Below are 15,107 nucleotides of genomic sequence, written 5' to 3' on the forward strand. Positions count from 1 at the left end.
GTAGTCACAGTCTCAGACTCGTTGGTGAATCCGAGTTCTGCCCGAACTCCAGTCGGGCCCCTGTGACTGATGGGTCATGGAGTACATAAAACATTGTGCACAGATTCCGTACAACCGTGTACCTACCTACAAATGCCCTAGCCCCCGGATCTCTGTTACGTAAGATGCATCAACGACGGGAGTGCTCATGTTACTCGGCATTTATAAGAACCGGGGCCCGTCTGAGCTGGTGAATGTGTTCAGACTAACAAGCAAGTCCTTTCTGACTCGGCCCCACGGCGCGTTAGTGGAGCCGGGCCCCGTGTCTGCCACTGCCACGGGCCGTGGCAGTCTGTACACGTTTCGTGGCCTTCATTTGAAACGGGTGTCGTCCGACCGGCCCCGCACTCTGTTAGGGAAACTCCATTCTCCTGTTACCTATCGGTGAGTTAAGCTGAGCTCCGTGCCGGGTAACTTGCGCCTATAACTTAAACATTTATTAGAATCTTTCCCATCTGACTGACTTCTGCTTCTAGCTCTCAAAACACGAGTACCTACGGGTTGGGGACGATAGGACGTTGGGGTTTGCCGTTTGGGACACCATGCATTCTTAGAACCGGGCCCGTCCGACCGTGCTCCTGTGTTTGAGCCCTTGAGCATTGAGCATTTCTCAGAATTGGGCCCCATCAGCACCCAACTGGGAATATTTTGCAAGTATATGATATTTTGAAATTGGTAGGTATGTTTTTTCTGCTGTCTTATCCAGGGGCGGATCCAGGAAAACTCCAAGGGGAGGGTCATGAATCGAAGTGGTGCCCCTACCTATACCCAAAATTAAAAACTCAACGGATTTCGTCCACTTCATTTTGGTGGTGCCCCCATTTTCAGTTTTTTTTTCTTTTTATTTTTTATTTTTAGTCAGTATCTTAACTCTTAGCCACAACCACATTTACCAATTGTAAGCAAGTATATATGAATGTGCTATGTGTATATATGTTGTGGACGCTGAGTAGTGAGTACTTACCAGGAGGCAGGAACGTTATCAGGTAAGCAAATCGTTGTCAGTCCGACGAACTTGACCCTGGCGTCTAAAGGGTCTGTCCTTGACACTTCAGGCTTGTCAGGGGCACCAAAGTCCTTCCAGGGACACCACAAACCTGTCAGGGGCACCTACGGCCTTGTAGGGGCGCCACAGGCCCGCCAGGGGCACCACAGGCCTGCCAGGAAGCAGGGGCACCACAGGTCTAGAAAGTATACACGACAGGCCTGTCAGGGGCACAACGGGCCTGTTGGGCCCATGAGCACCCCTAGGGGCAGGGGCAGCACAGTCCTTCCAGGGGCACCGCAGGCCTGTGAGGGGCACCAGCGGCCTAGCAGGGGCACCAGTCAACACAGGCCTGCCAGGGGCACCACAGACCTGCCAGGGGCACCAGAGGCCTGCCAGGAGCACCACCGACCTCGCAGGGGTAACTTGGGCCTGTCAGGGCCCAGGGGCACCACGGGCCTGTCGAGAGGCACTTCAGGCTTTTCAGGGGCACCATAGTCCTCTCCGGGCGCAGGGGTAGCAGGGGCACCAGAGGCCTGCCAGGGGCACTACAGGCCTAGCAAGGGCACCACTGGTCTATCAGGGGCACCACGAGCCTGTCATAGCCAGGCATCTCAGGTTTGTCAAGGCCCAGGGGCACCACAGGTCTGTGAGGGGCACCAGCGACCTAGCAGGGGCACCCGTCAACACAGGTCTGCCAGGGGCGCCACAGACCTGCCAGGGGCACCACAGACCTGCCATGGGCACCAGAGGTCTGCCAGGGGCACCACCGGCCTCGCAGGGGCACCTTGGGCCTGTCAGGGGCACCACGGGCCTGCCGAGGGGCACTTCAGACTTTTCAGGGGCACCAGTCCTCTCCGGGCGCAGGGGTACCAGCGGCCTAGCAAGGGCACCAGAGGCCTGCCAGGGGCACCAGCGGCCTAGCAAGGGCACCAGAGGCCTGCCAGGGGCACCACAGGCCTAACAAGGGCACCACGGGCCTGCCAGGGGCGCCACAGGCCTAACAAGGGCACCACGGGCCTGCCAGGGGCACCTCAGGCTTGTCAGGGCCCAGGGACACCACAGTCCTTCCAAGGGCACCGCAAGCCTGTCAGGGGCACCAGAGGCCTGCCAGGGGCACCACAGGCCTAGCAAGGGCACCACTGGCCTGTCAGGGGCACCTCAGGCTTGTCAGGGCCCAGGGGCACCACAGTCCTTCCAGGTGCATTACAAGCCTGTCAGGGGCACCAGAGGCCTAGCAAGGGCATCACAGGCCTGCCATGGACACCACAGGCCTGCCAGGGGCACCACCGGCCTTGCAGGGGCGCCTCAGGCCTGTCAGGGGCACCACGTGCCTGCCGGGGACACTTCAGGCTTGTCAGGGGCGTTACAGTCCTGTCAGGGCTCAGGGGCACCAGGCCCGTGGTGTCCCTGCTAGGCCTGTGGTGCCCCTGGCGGTCCTGTGGTGCCCCTGTCAGGACTGTGATACCCCTGATAGGCCGGTGGTGCCCCTGGCAGGTCTTTGGGCCCCCGGGCCTCAAGGGGGGGGCCATGACCCATGTGACCCCCCCCCCCCTTGGATCCGCCCCTGGTCTTATCCACAGATTAATCAGCATTTTCAGTTAGAGTCCATATTTTTTCCGGCTCATATAATTTACTATACGACTCTCTATCAAAGTGCGAGCTTTAAAAGCGCACGACAGACAAAATATGGCGCAATGCCGTTTCACGAACAAGTACAAGTAAGTATGTGCAAAACCAAAATAATATTTTTGACAATTTTGGGATAGTGGATGATGCGCTTTTCTGTTTTCGCTTAATCATTTTAAATAAACCCATCAACTGGTGATTTTAAAGAATAAATTTAATGTCAAATTCTACTTTGATTAGTGATTGGTATCAGCCATTTTTGATAGCTTCTTGATCTTGAATTGGCATCACAATCAGCATTGCTGTTGTTGTTCATGTTCATGTTTTGCTTTTCAAAAAAAAAAATTGAAATCAGAAATAGGCTGGCAGCATTTGATATTTATTAAGATTGTAGGATGGTGGGTGTTTGTTTACTTGAAGTCCGCGAAACAGACGGATAAATAAAAGCCATTCACAAGATATTCTAAGATGGTCTTAGAATAAAAGACTATTACTAATCTTACTATTACTAATCTTACTAAGACTTAGTAAATAGTAAGATTAGTAAGGTCTTAGTAAGACCTGATTTCATTTTGATTTCTGATACTTATTCTGTCTACAAACAAATTCAAAGGCACCAGTACACTATTTACTTAAGGCCATAGGTAGCGACACAGCGATTTGTTTACAGCCAGTTTTGATCCCGATGACGCAAATGTGTCGTCACAAGACAAAACAGTATGGCCATCTCTAATGAGAATCAAGTGCAAGAAGTTCCGGTATATGTCAAGTTTAGGTCCTAACTACAATTGTGACGCTGTTGATACGAATATGAAACAGCCAAAATTTTAGGTTTTAGGTTAGGTTAGGTTGTAGGTTTGTAGGTTTTAGGTTGTAGGTAGGTAGGTTTGTAGGTTAGGTTAGGTTAGGGTAGGTTTGTAGGTTGTAGGTTGGTAGGTTATAGGTAAGTAGGTAAGCCGTAAGGTTAGGTCAGGTTTGATTATGTTTTTTCTTTTATTTGCGAGACATATGAGTATCATTTTTGGATTCAGGATGTCAAATAATGTAAAAATATGAAAAATTTATCAATGAAATCTTCTTAGGACTTAAACTTGACATTTACCGAAGTTCCTAGATGTAGACAGCACTGACGTCACCAGGATCGAAACCAATGGCATCAGTACTGGACCTATGGCGAAGCAAAGTAGACCCCCCTTCAGAAGGCATGTCATGTTTGGTTGTTAATGGGTGTGGTTTCTTATTTTACAGGTATCAAGCTACTAACACACTGCATTGGCTGTAATATTGCGTAGTGCAAACTGCACATTTAAGAGTTAAGGGCCATATATTTACCCAAATATGGCAGAGATGTCTACTGAGTCAATGTCGGTTCCGATCACTTGTCTTCATGTCATTGATAACTTTCTACTTGTTGGTGAGTATGCACATGTATATTTTCTTTTATTCATGCTTTCTTCTAAGATGTCCCACTCTTTTCTAACTCTGTTCTTATCATCTCCACACATTTTGTTTTGACATCTATTTATCAGTTTTTGCAATGCTAGCTATGATATTGAACTGACTGCAAGTGCAGAATTGTATGTTTTGTTCAGCCACATATGGAGCATTATTGAAACAAATTCGTCCTGCCATAGCCCATTAGGGGAGGGATAGTAATTGAGGTAAATGTGTATTACCTAGTTAAAATAAATCATAGGTGTTACATATTAATTAAACTATAACTTTACAAAGTTGCTAGCAACCTTAATCCTCTGAAAAGGTTCCCTCTCCTTCAAAGTCCAAAGGCACCATGTTCACTCTGAGCTCAGCTGATGTAAGTCCCTGTTCTCTGTCTCGCAGGGGAGGGTGGATGTGTTCGCTGCCACCAGCTGGAGAATGGCCAGGAGCTGAGTCAGCTGACTGTGTTTACCGGTGCTCGGGTGCACGGCGTCACCGAGCTGCCAGTGCACAATGCTGACGACAGCGGAGCTCCGCCCGAACACCGTCAGCTGATTGTCTATGGTAGCAAACAGCTATGCCAGGTGTCCCTGGACACGGGAGGATGGTGAGAGTTTAGGGCCTGGGCGGCCGCACATTGCACAGTCGTTTTTTTCGGGATGGGAGTGTTTTAGTTCATGAGATTACAAACTGATCATTCGGCGCTACTTCTCACATACAGGGTGACACACAAAAAAAAAAACGGTCATCACCAAATTTCGAATAACTTCGGAAGTTTTATTCAGATGATCACCAAACTTCGGCCACTTAAGGTCACACCTATGTAGCATACATCCACCAAGTTTCAAGTCTTCACTACAAATACTTTTAGTACAGTGTGTGTTTTACTGACGCTCCACAATGTGCTCCAGGTGAGCGCCACGGCGCTGCAGGGCGTAGGCACACTTGCATCCGGCGGGCAAAGTTGTCGATAACCCGATGGCTGTGCACTTTACAGAGTGCAATGGCCTCTGGAGACAGTGCTCAGGGGGTGTGCTACCCCTGAAACGTTATTCTTATCGGGTTATCGGCAACTTTGCCCGCCGGATGCAGGTGTGCCTACGCCCTGCAGCGCCGGGGCGCTCACCTGGAGCACATTGTGGAGCGTCCGTAAAACACACACTGTACTAAAAGTATTCGTAGTGAAGACTTGAAACTTGGTGGATGTCTGCTACATAGGTGTGACCTAAAGTGGCCGAAGTTTGGTGATGATCTGAATAAAACTTCCGAAGTTATTCGAATTTTGGTGATGACCGCTTTTTTTGTGTCACCCTGTATTAGACCATTTGATCTTGATCATTGTTATGTTACTCTGTTTTGTGGGGTTAGGCCCTTTCAGTCTGACAAGACCATTTCAGAGTCGGAAGGATGCTAGGAATTAGGGGGAGACATTGGTCTGGGCATTGGTCTGGGACCTGTCACCCCATTACCCATATTGACCCCGCCCCTCACGCCCCCCCCCCCAGTCTGCGCGTAGTCCGGCCGGCGGTGCACCTGACCAGCTGGCTCCTGGACATCACACCCCTCCCAGAAGGCGCTCTGGCCGCCCTGGACACACACGGTCGACTTCTGCGGCTGGCCAGTGACCTGAGCGGCCAGGTGGTACCACCGGTCCGCTGCCCAGACAGGTGCATTCTGTATAGTGGAGCGCTGCTGCCGCCGGCCACGTCTGCAGATAGTCTGCTGGCCTTTTGTGGTACAGTATTCTGTCAGGTCAGTGAAGGGAGGGGAAGGTATGTTTAGGTTTAGTTGTGGCTATGCGTATTGCGTATAGACTATAGACAAGCGTTTTTTTTTTTACATATTTTTTTATCAGATCGGTCGTGAGTGAACGGCTTGGTCCGCTTTTTTCAGTCTTTGATTGGATTTCTCAGGCGGTTGCGGGCTGCTAGCAACAATTTCCTTGCTTCAGTCATTGCAATGCGCTGTGTCGTTCATCCATCGGAGGACTTTTCTGACCATCGTCCACCGTTGCCGACAGGTGCTGATTTGGGAGCCTGGTGACGGCGACTGTGACGGGCCGATCCTCCACCGTCTGACCGGTCACACGGGGGTCATTTTCCGACTGACGCTCTCCCCAGCGCGCGACTCTCTGCTCTCCTGCTCTGACGACCGCTCGGTGCGGCAGTGGCGGCGCGTCGGCAGCGATTGGCTGCGCGTCGCGCCCGCCGCCGCCGGCGCCCTGTTCGGTCACGAGGCGCGCGTATGGTCGGCGCTGCCTGTCGGCGCCGGCCGTGTCGTCAGTGTGGGTGAGGACTCGCGGGTGTGCCTGTGGTCGCCGGAGGGCCGGCTGGTGCGGAGGTGGCGCGCTCACGCCGGTGCCAGCGTACGCGCAGCCGCGGCGGACTCGGCCGGCCGCTGGCTGGTCACCGGCGGCGGCGACGGCGCGGTGCTGGTATGGCCGCTGGTGGGGCCGCCGGCGCCGGCCAGCCTGCTCGCGGCACCCGCCGGGGACAGAGCCCGCACGCTGCGGTCGCTGGACGGATACAGACAACTGCTCGTCACAGACGCCGGCCGGCTGCTGCTGCTGAGACGGGACGGAGACGGAGGGGTGACCAGTGAGCTGCTGCTGCACGACCCCCGACTGGCCAGCTACGCTCTGCTGGCGGTCAGCCCGGACGGAGAACGGGTGGCACTGGCTGGGATGCAAGGACACGTCATAACACTCAGAACAGGTCAGCGGCACTGCTGACATGTACACTGAACTTTTTACGAAAATCGCAATGCACGTTTAGGCCCCGGTCAAGTTGCCCCAATTCGCGGCCAGACTTGCAAAACATAGCCCGGAGAAGGACCGCTCCGGTTGTTTTTCAATAGAAAAACACAATTCTAACGAATATATTTGATTGTGAGATCCTTGCTGTCAGTGTCAATAATCAAAGTCACTTCGGTATGTAACCGCAGGTTGTTTGAAAAGACAAACACTATTCGTTAGAATTGTGTTTTTCTATTGAAAAACAACCGGAGCGGTCGTTCTCCGGGCTATGTTTTGCAAGTCTGGCAGCGAATCGAGACATCTTGATTGGGGCCTAGACGAAATGTACAATCTTCGTAAAAAGTTCAGTGTATGGGCTCCCGGAGGCGATCTACCTGATGGCAACGGTCGCTACTCGCTTAAAACCTCGTGGCACGTGGCACGTGCGATTCCATTTTCCCCATGTTAAGTCAACGGGGTTTTGGACACTTTTTGCGCGATCGCCAATGGCGGGAAAACGAGCCAAGGAAGAGGTGGTTTTCTTCCCAGCATTTTATGGCAAACACGTTCCGGTACACGCCAGTGTGCGCTGTATACCCCTCAGAATCTCGGAACGTGTCTTTGCACGAGATCAAAGTTGGAATTTTGCTGTGTTCCATGTTAAGTCAATGGACGGCGATGTCGAGACTTTGCAGAGACATTTTCATTCGATCTTTATACAAAATTTTAGAGATAGATTTCGCCCAAACTCTTATATCTTGTAGAGAAAGGAGCATAGTACATGCTGGTATGCTTCGTTAAGCTGGCAGAAATCGTTTTTTCTTGTAAAGTTCATTTGAAAATTAAAATTTTTAACATGGAAAGTCAATAGGAGCGTCTTTATTCCTCTATAACTTTTATCGTTAGTAAAATATATAGGTGAAAAGTTAATATAATATACAACTTTTGATGCTCTTTCCACTGATGTATAGAACGTCACTGCACGATGTGCCGTTTTTAAGAAAAGTTGTAAAAAGGCAGGGCTCGACTGTGACTTGAACCCAACCACATTAGAGTATACGAACAGGTGACGGAGATACCTCCCGTGTGCGGATGCGACACTGATTATTGCTAAATATTAGCAGTAGGCCGCCTGTGGGGTGCCTTTACAAACCTTATATCTCTGCAACCACTGGACCGATTCACTCGCGGTCTTTTGTGTGGGATAGCTTCTTCCTTTCTTACACGTAGTGTGCTATTCTCGATGCGTATGGGTGACCCCTAATGCACGTGCCACGTGCAAAACGATGAGAAGTCAGTTCAGTAACAAGTCTAATAACTCTGTAGTTAGTTTGCCGATTGCGCTGGTACTTTGCATGGATGTTGGCACGCACCCGGCAATGCATTTCCATGTGTCACGGTTGGGGTGCCGCTGCACGTGCGCACGGGCAGGGTGACGCTTCCAGATCTCGAGAACGGCTGGGCCGATTGTGATAAAAGTTGGCACACCGTTAGGGATCGGTGAGTAGGGTGCCGTGCACAAGTCAGATGGGACCCATTTGGCACGTGCGCACGTGCAGGCTGACGCTTCCAGATCTCAAGAACGGCTGGGCCGACTGTGCTCAAATTTGGCATACCGCTAGAGACTGGTTAGTAGGATGCCGTGCACAAGTCAGTTAGTATGTATTTCCATGTGCCACGGTTGGAATGCAGCTGCACGTGCGCACGTGCAGGGTGACGCTTTCATATCTCGAGAACGGCCGGGCCGATTGTTATCAAACTTAGCACACCGCCAGAGATCGGCGAATAGGGTGCCGTGCAAAAGTCAGTTGGAACCATTTTGCACGTGCGCACGTGCAGTGTGACGCTTCCGGATCTCTAAAATGGCCGTGCCGATTGCACTCAAATTTGGCACACCGCTACAGACCGGCGAATAGGGTGCCGTGCACGTCAGTCCGTAGCACACCCACTCCGGTCTGCACGTGCCAGGCTCATCCTTTCGTTTGGCGGCGGGCGTTTTTGCGGCGTTACAGAGGTGCTTGCTCAAACAACCTGCGGTCCCGCGATGCGGAGCCCAGCATCGCAGATGCTGGTAACCGCAGGTTGTTTGAAAAGACAAACACTATTCGTTAGAATTGTGTTTTTCTATTGAAAAACAACCGGAGCGGTCCTTCTCCGGGCTATGTTTTGCAAGTCTGGCAGCGAATCGAGACATCTTGATTGGGGCCTAGACGAATCGCTCAATTTCCGTAAAAAGTTCAGGGTATGGGCTCCCGCAGGCGATCTACTTGATGGCATCGGTCGCTACTCGCTAAGAAGTCTTTTGCGCGTGGCACGTGCGATTCCATTTTCCCCATGTTAAGTCAACGGGGTTTTGGACACTTTTTGCGCGATCGCGAATGGCGGGAAAACGAGCCAAGGAAGAGGTGGTTTTCTTCCCAGCATTTTATGGCAAACACGTTTGGGTACACGCCAGTGTGCGCTGTATACCCCTCAGAATCTCGGAATGTGTCTTTGCACGAGGTCAAAGTTGGAATTTTGCTGTGTCCCATGTTAAGTCAATGGACGGCGATGCCGAGACTTTGCAGAGACATTTTCATTCGTTCATTGTACAAAATTTTAGAGATAGAATTCGCCCAAACTCTTATATCTTGTAGAGAAAGGAGCATAGTACATGTTGGTATGCTTCGTTAAGCTGGCAGAAATCGTTTTTTTCTAATAAAGTTCATTTGAAAATTAAAATTTTTAACATGGAAAGTCAATGGGAGCGTCTTTGTTGCTTAATAACTTTTTACGTTGCAGATATACCAAAGTGAAAAGTTAATAAAATATACAACTTTCGATGCTCTTTCCACTGATGCATAGAACGTCACTGCACGATGTGCCGTTTTTAAGAAAAGTTGTAAAAAAGCAGGGCTCGACTGTGACTTGAACCCAACCACATTAGACTATACGAACAGGTGACGGCGATACCTCCCGTGTGCGGATGCGCCACTGATTATTGCTGAATATTAGCAGTCGGCCGCCGTGGGGGCGCCTTTGCAAAGGTTATATCTCCACAACCGCTTGACCGCTTCACTCGCGGTCTTTTGAGTGAGATAGCTTCTTCCTTTCTCACACGTAGTGTGCTACTCTCGATGCGTATGTGTGACCCCTAATGCACGTGCCACGTGCAAAACGAAGAGGTGTCAGTTCGGTAGCAAGTGTAATAACTCTAGTTATTTTGCCGATTGCGCTGATCCTTGGCATGGATGTAGGCACCCGCCGGGTAATACATTTCTGTGTGTCACGGTTGGGGTGCCGCTGCACGTGCGCACGGGCAGGGTGACGCTTCCAGATCTTGAGAACGGCTGGGCCGATTGTGATCAAAGTTGGCACACCGTTAGGGCTCGGCGAGTAGGGTGCCGTGCACAAGTCAGATGGGACCCAGTTTGCACGTGCGCACGTGCAGGCTGACGCTTCCATATCTCAAGAACGGCTGGACCGGCTGTGCTCAAATTTGGCATACCACTAGAGACTGGTTAGTAGGGTGCCGTGCACAAGTCAGTAAGTATGTATTTTCATGTGCCACGGCTGGGGTGCAGCTGCACGTGCGCACGGGCAGGGGTCGCTTCCCGATCTTGGAAACGGCTGGGCCGATTCAGATTAAATTTGGTAGCCGTGCACAAGTCAGTTAGTATGCATTTTTATGTGCCACGGTTGGGGTGCAGCTGCACGTGCGCACGGGTAGGGGTCGTTTCCCGATCTTGGAAACGGCTGGGCCGATTCAGATTAAATTTGGTACATCGCTAGAAACCGGCGAATAGAGTGCCGTGCACAAGTCAATTGGGACCCAGGTTGCACGTGCGCACGTGCAGGGTGTCACTTCCAGATCTCGAAAACGGCCGGGTCGATTGCACTCAAATTTGGCAAACCGCTAGAGACCGGTTAGTAGAGTGCAGTGCACGTCAGTTCGTAGCACACCCTCTCCGGTCTGCACGTGTAAGGCTCATCCTCTCGTTTGGCGGCGGGTGTTTTGGTGGCGTTACAGAGGTGCTTGCTCAAACAACCTGCGGTCCCGCGATGCGGAGCCCAGCATCGCAGATGCTGGGTATTTGATTGTGAGATCCTTGCTGTCAGTGTCAATAACCGCAGGTTGTTTGAAAAGACAAACACTATTCGTTAGAATTGTGTTTTTCTATTGAAAAACAACCGGAGCGGTCGTTGTCCGGGCTATGTTTTGCAAGTCTGGCAGCGAATTGGGGCAACTTGGTAGGGGCCTAGACGAAATGTACAATCTTCGTAAAAAGTTCAGTGTATGGGCTCCCGGAGGCGATCTTCCTTATGGCACCGGTCGCTACTCGCTTAAAACCTCGTGGCACGTGGCACGTGCGATTCCATTTTCCCCATGTTAGGTCAACGGGGTTTTGGACACTTTTTGCGCCATCGGGAATGGCGGAAAAACGAGCCAAGAAAGGGGTGGTTTTCATCCCAGCATTTTATGGCAAACACGTTTGGGTACACGCTAGTGTGCGCTGTATACCCCTCAGAATCTCGGAACGTGTCTTTGCACGAGGTCAAAGTTGGAATTTTGCTGTGTCCCATGTTAAGTCAATGGACGGCGATGTCGAGACTTTGCAGAGACATTTTCATTCGATCTTTGTACAAAATTTTAGAGATAGATTTCGCCCAAACTCTTATATCTTGTAGAGGAAAGAGCATAGTACTTGCTGGTATGCTTCGTTAAGGTGGCAAAACTCATTTTTTCTTTTAAAGTTAATTTGAAATTTAGAATTTTTAACATGGAAAGTCAATGGGAGCGTCTTTATTCCTCTATAACTTTTATCTTTAGTAAGATATATAGGTGAAAAGTTAATATAATATACAACTTTTGATGCTCTTTCCACTGATGCATAGGACGTCACTGCACGATGTGCCGTTTTTAAGAAAAGCTGTAAAAAATCAGGGCTCGACTGTGACTTGAACCCAACCACATTAGAGTATACGAACAGGTGACGGGGATACCTCCCGTGTGCGGATGCGACACTGATTATTGCTAAATATTAGCATCCGGCCGCCTGTGGGGTGCCTTTAGAAACCTTATATCTCTGCAACCACTGGACCGATTCACTCGCGGTCTTTTGTGTGGGACAGCTCCTCCCTTTCTGACACGTATTGTGCTATTCTCGATGCGTATGGGTGACCCCTAATGCACGTGCCACGTGCAAAACGAAGAGGTGTCAGTTCGGTAACAAGTCTAATAACTCTGTAGTTAGTTTGCCGATTGCGCTGATACTTGGCATGGTTGTAGGCACCTGCCGCGCAATGCATTTCCATGTGTCACGGTTGGGGTGCCGCTGCACGTGCACACGGGCAGGGTGACGCTTCCAGGTCTCGAGAACGGCTGGGCCGATTGTGATCAAAGTTGGCACACCGTTAGGGATCGGCGAGTAGGGTGCCGTGCACAAATCAGATGGGACCCAGTTTGCACGTGCGCACGTGCAGACTGACGCTTCCATATCTCAAGAACGGCCGGGCCGACTGTGTTAAAATTTGGCATGCCACTAGAGACTGGTTAGTAGGGTGCCGTGCACAAGTCAGTAAGTATGTATTTTCATGTGCCGCGGTTGGGGTGCAACTGCACGTGCGCACGTGTAGGGGTCGTTTCCAGATCTTGGAAACGGCTGGGCCGAATGCGATTAAATTTGGTACATCGCTAGAAACCGGCGAATAGAGTGCCGTGCACAAGTCAATTGAGACCTATGCTGCACGTGCGCACGTGCAGGGTGTCGCTTCCAGATCTCGAAAACGGCCGGGTCGATTGCACTCAAATTTGGCACACCGCTATAGACCGGCGAATAGGGTGCCGTGCACGTCAGTCCGTAGCACACCGACTCCGGTCTGCACGTGCAAGGCTCATTCTCTCGTTTGGCGGCGGGCGTTTTCGCTGCGTTTACAAAGGTGCTTGCTCAAACAACCTGCGGTCCCGCGATGCGGAGCCCGGCATCGCAGATGCCGGTAACCGCAGGTTGTTTGAAAAGACAAACACTATTCGTTAGAATTGTGTTTTTCTATTGAAAAACAACCGGAGCGGTCCTTCTCCGGGCTATGTTTTGCATGTCTGGCCGCGAATTGGGGCAACTTGGGTCAGGCCTAAACTTGTGGCTCGATTTTCTTAAAAATTTCAGTGTATGGGCTCTCGGGGGCGATCTACCTGATGGCACCGGTCGCTACTCGCTTAAAACCTCGTGGCACGTGGCACGTGCGATTCCATTTTCCCCATGTTAAGTCAATGGGGTTTTGAACACTTTTTGCGCGATCGCGAATAGCGGGAAAACGAGCCAAGAAGGAGGTGGTTTTCTTCCCAGCATTTTATGGCAAACACGTTCAGGTACACGCTAGTGTGCTCCGTATACCCCTCAGAACTTCGTAACGTGTCTTTGCACGAGGTCAAAGTTGAACTTTTTTCGCTCCCCATGTTAAGTCAATGGGCGTTTTTGCAGAGACTTTTTCATTCGCTCATTGTACAAAATTATATGATACGATTTTGTTTAAACTTTCAGGACTTGTTGAGAAAAGACCATAGAACATGTTGTTATGCTTCTTTAAGCTGTGCAAATTCGTTTGTTGTCTTTAGGCTTCTTTAAAAATGAAAAATTTTAACATGGAAAGTCAATGGGAGCGTCTTTGGTGCTTAATAACTTTGTACCTTGAAGACATATTCAAGTGAAAAGTTGATATTTTATACAACTTTTGATGCTCTTTCCAATGATATATACAACTTTATTGCACGTGGTGCCGTTTTTGAGAAATATAGTAAAAAAGCACGACATTACCGAGATTTGAGCTCAGACCTATATCGTTACGGTGTCAGGCGGACACGAGGACAGGTGGCGCCGCCGCCGCCCGCATAGCGGCGGGAATGTGAACTAACCTGTTTACCATCTATGGTATGGTACCATCGGGGGACCGGCCGCCGTCGGCACCATTTCGGGACTTTGCATCGCAATAAAAGGCTTATTTACAATTGAAAATGGACTAGCGAGAGTCGTTATGGAATCAGAATTTGATGCTGTACAAAACTAGGCGCCTATTTTCATTGTGATGGCATCACAGACTACACCGCTAACCCCAATAAAGCAGATTTATGTCGCGTCATCGATGATTACATATAATGTTTCTTTGATATATATGTAGTCGGGTCTTTCAGCTGCGTTCCTCCCCTCCCTCGCCGCGCTGGCGGGTCGGCCATCCGCGCCCTGCCGCCCGCCGGCTGCTGGCCGGTCAGCTGGCCGGTCAGCTGGTCGCCCGCGGCTGTCGGTGCAGTGCGGGATGCCTACTTGCGGGGGGCCGTCGTGGCGGCGGCCCGGGTGGACTGGGCGAGCAGTGAGTTGGGGAGCGCTGCGCTGTCGGTGCTCTAGTTTGCATTGCGTTCGCATGATACGGCTTGAGCCAATACAGAGTGAACTGATTGAGCTGAGCAAGTCTTTATATACATTGAAAAGTAAAGCACTTTTTACTGCATCTACGGTGAGATGCTAGATAAAATTTATGGTCTACCTAATGGTACCCATTACTTAACAATTAAGTGAATCATTTCGTCGCTAAACTCTCGTAAATTCGTATGTCCGCCTCACTATGGAGTTTGGACCGTAACGTATGGTCTTTGCTCAGACAGTATACGAACAGGTGACGGGGATACCTCCCATAGAAGGATGCGACACGATTTTACTGCTAAATAGCGGCCGGCCGCCGTGGGGACGTTTTTGTACGACTTATATCTCGGCAACCACTGGGCTGATACACGTGCGGTTTTTTGTGTTGGGTAGCTTTTTTCCTTCTTTCACATAGTGTGCTACTCTCGATGCATATGGGTGACCCCTAACGCACGTTCCACGTGCAAAGCCAAGAGGTGCCTGTTTTGTAATAAGTGCAATAGCTCGCGGTAATTACTGGGTAGAGTGCCGTGCACAAGTCAATTGGGGCCTAGGCTGCACGTGCGCACGTGCAGGGTGTCGCTTCCAGATCTCGAAAACGGCCGGGTCGATTGCACTCAAATTTGGCACACCGCTATAGACCGACGAATAGGGTGCCGTGCACGTCAGTCCGTAGCACACCGACTGCGGTCTGCACGTGCAAGGCTCATCCTCTCGTTTGGTGGCGGGCGTTTTTGCTGCGTTTACAAAGGTGCTTGCTCAAACAACCTGCGGTCCCGCGATGCGGAGCCCGGCATCGCAGATGCCGGTAACCGCAGGTTGTTTGAAAAGACAAACACTATTCGTTAGAATTGTGTTTTTCTATTGAAAAACAACCGGAGCGGTCGTT

At 50.6% G+C, this 15,107-nt stretch overlaps 1 protein-coding gene across 1 annotated transcript in view; it reads left to right on the forward strand.

The window, feature by feature from the left end:
• The first annotated feature begins 3,879 nt into the window (after nucleotides 1-3,879).
• Nucleotides 3,880-15,107, forward strand: part of LOC122387401 (WD repeat-containing protein 6-like) — a 29,911-nt gene continuing 18,683 nt past the window's right edge. Inside the window, exons 1-4 of the mRNA XM_043377565.1 lie at nucleotides 3,880-4,067; nucleotides 4,493-4,697; nucleotides 5,596-5,842; nucleotides 6,111-6,804. Of these exons, the coding sequence (XP_043233500.1) occupies nucleotides 3,992-4,067; nucleotides 4,493-4,697; nucleotides 5,596-5,842; nucleotides 6,111-6,804 (1,222 nt within the window). The 5' untranslated portion in view covers nucleotides 3,880-3,991. The remainder of the gene's footprint in view (nucleotides 4,068-4,492; nucleotides 4,698-5,595; nucleotides 5,843-6,110; nucleotides 6,805-15,107) is intronic.

This window comes from Amphibalanus amphitrite, unplaced genomic scaffold, assembly GCF_019059575.1.
Source record: "Amphibalanus amphitrite isolate SeventyFive unplaced genomic scaffold, NRLGWU_Aamphi_draft 000285F_arrow, whole genome shotgun sequence".
In the NCBI taxonomy this organism is placed as follows: domain Eukaryota; kingdom Metazoa; phylum Arthropoda; class Thecostraca; order Balanomorpha; family Balanidae; genus Amphibalanus; species Amphibalanus amphitrite.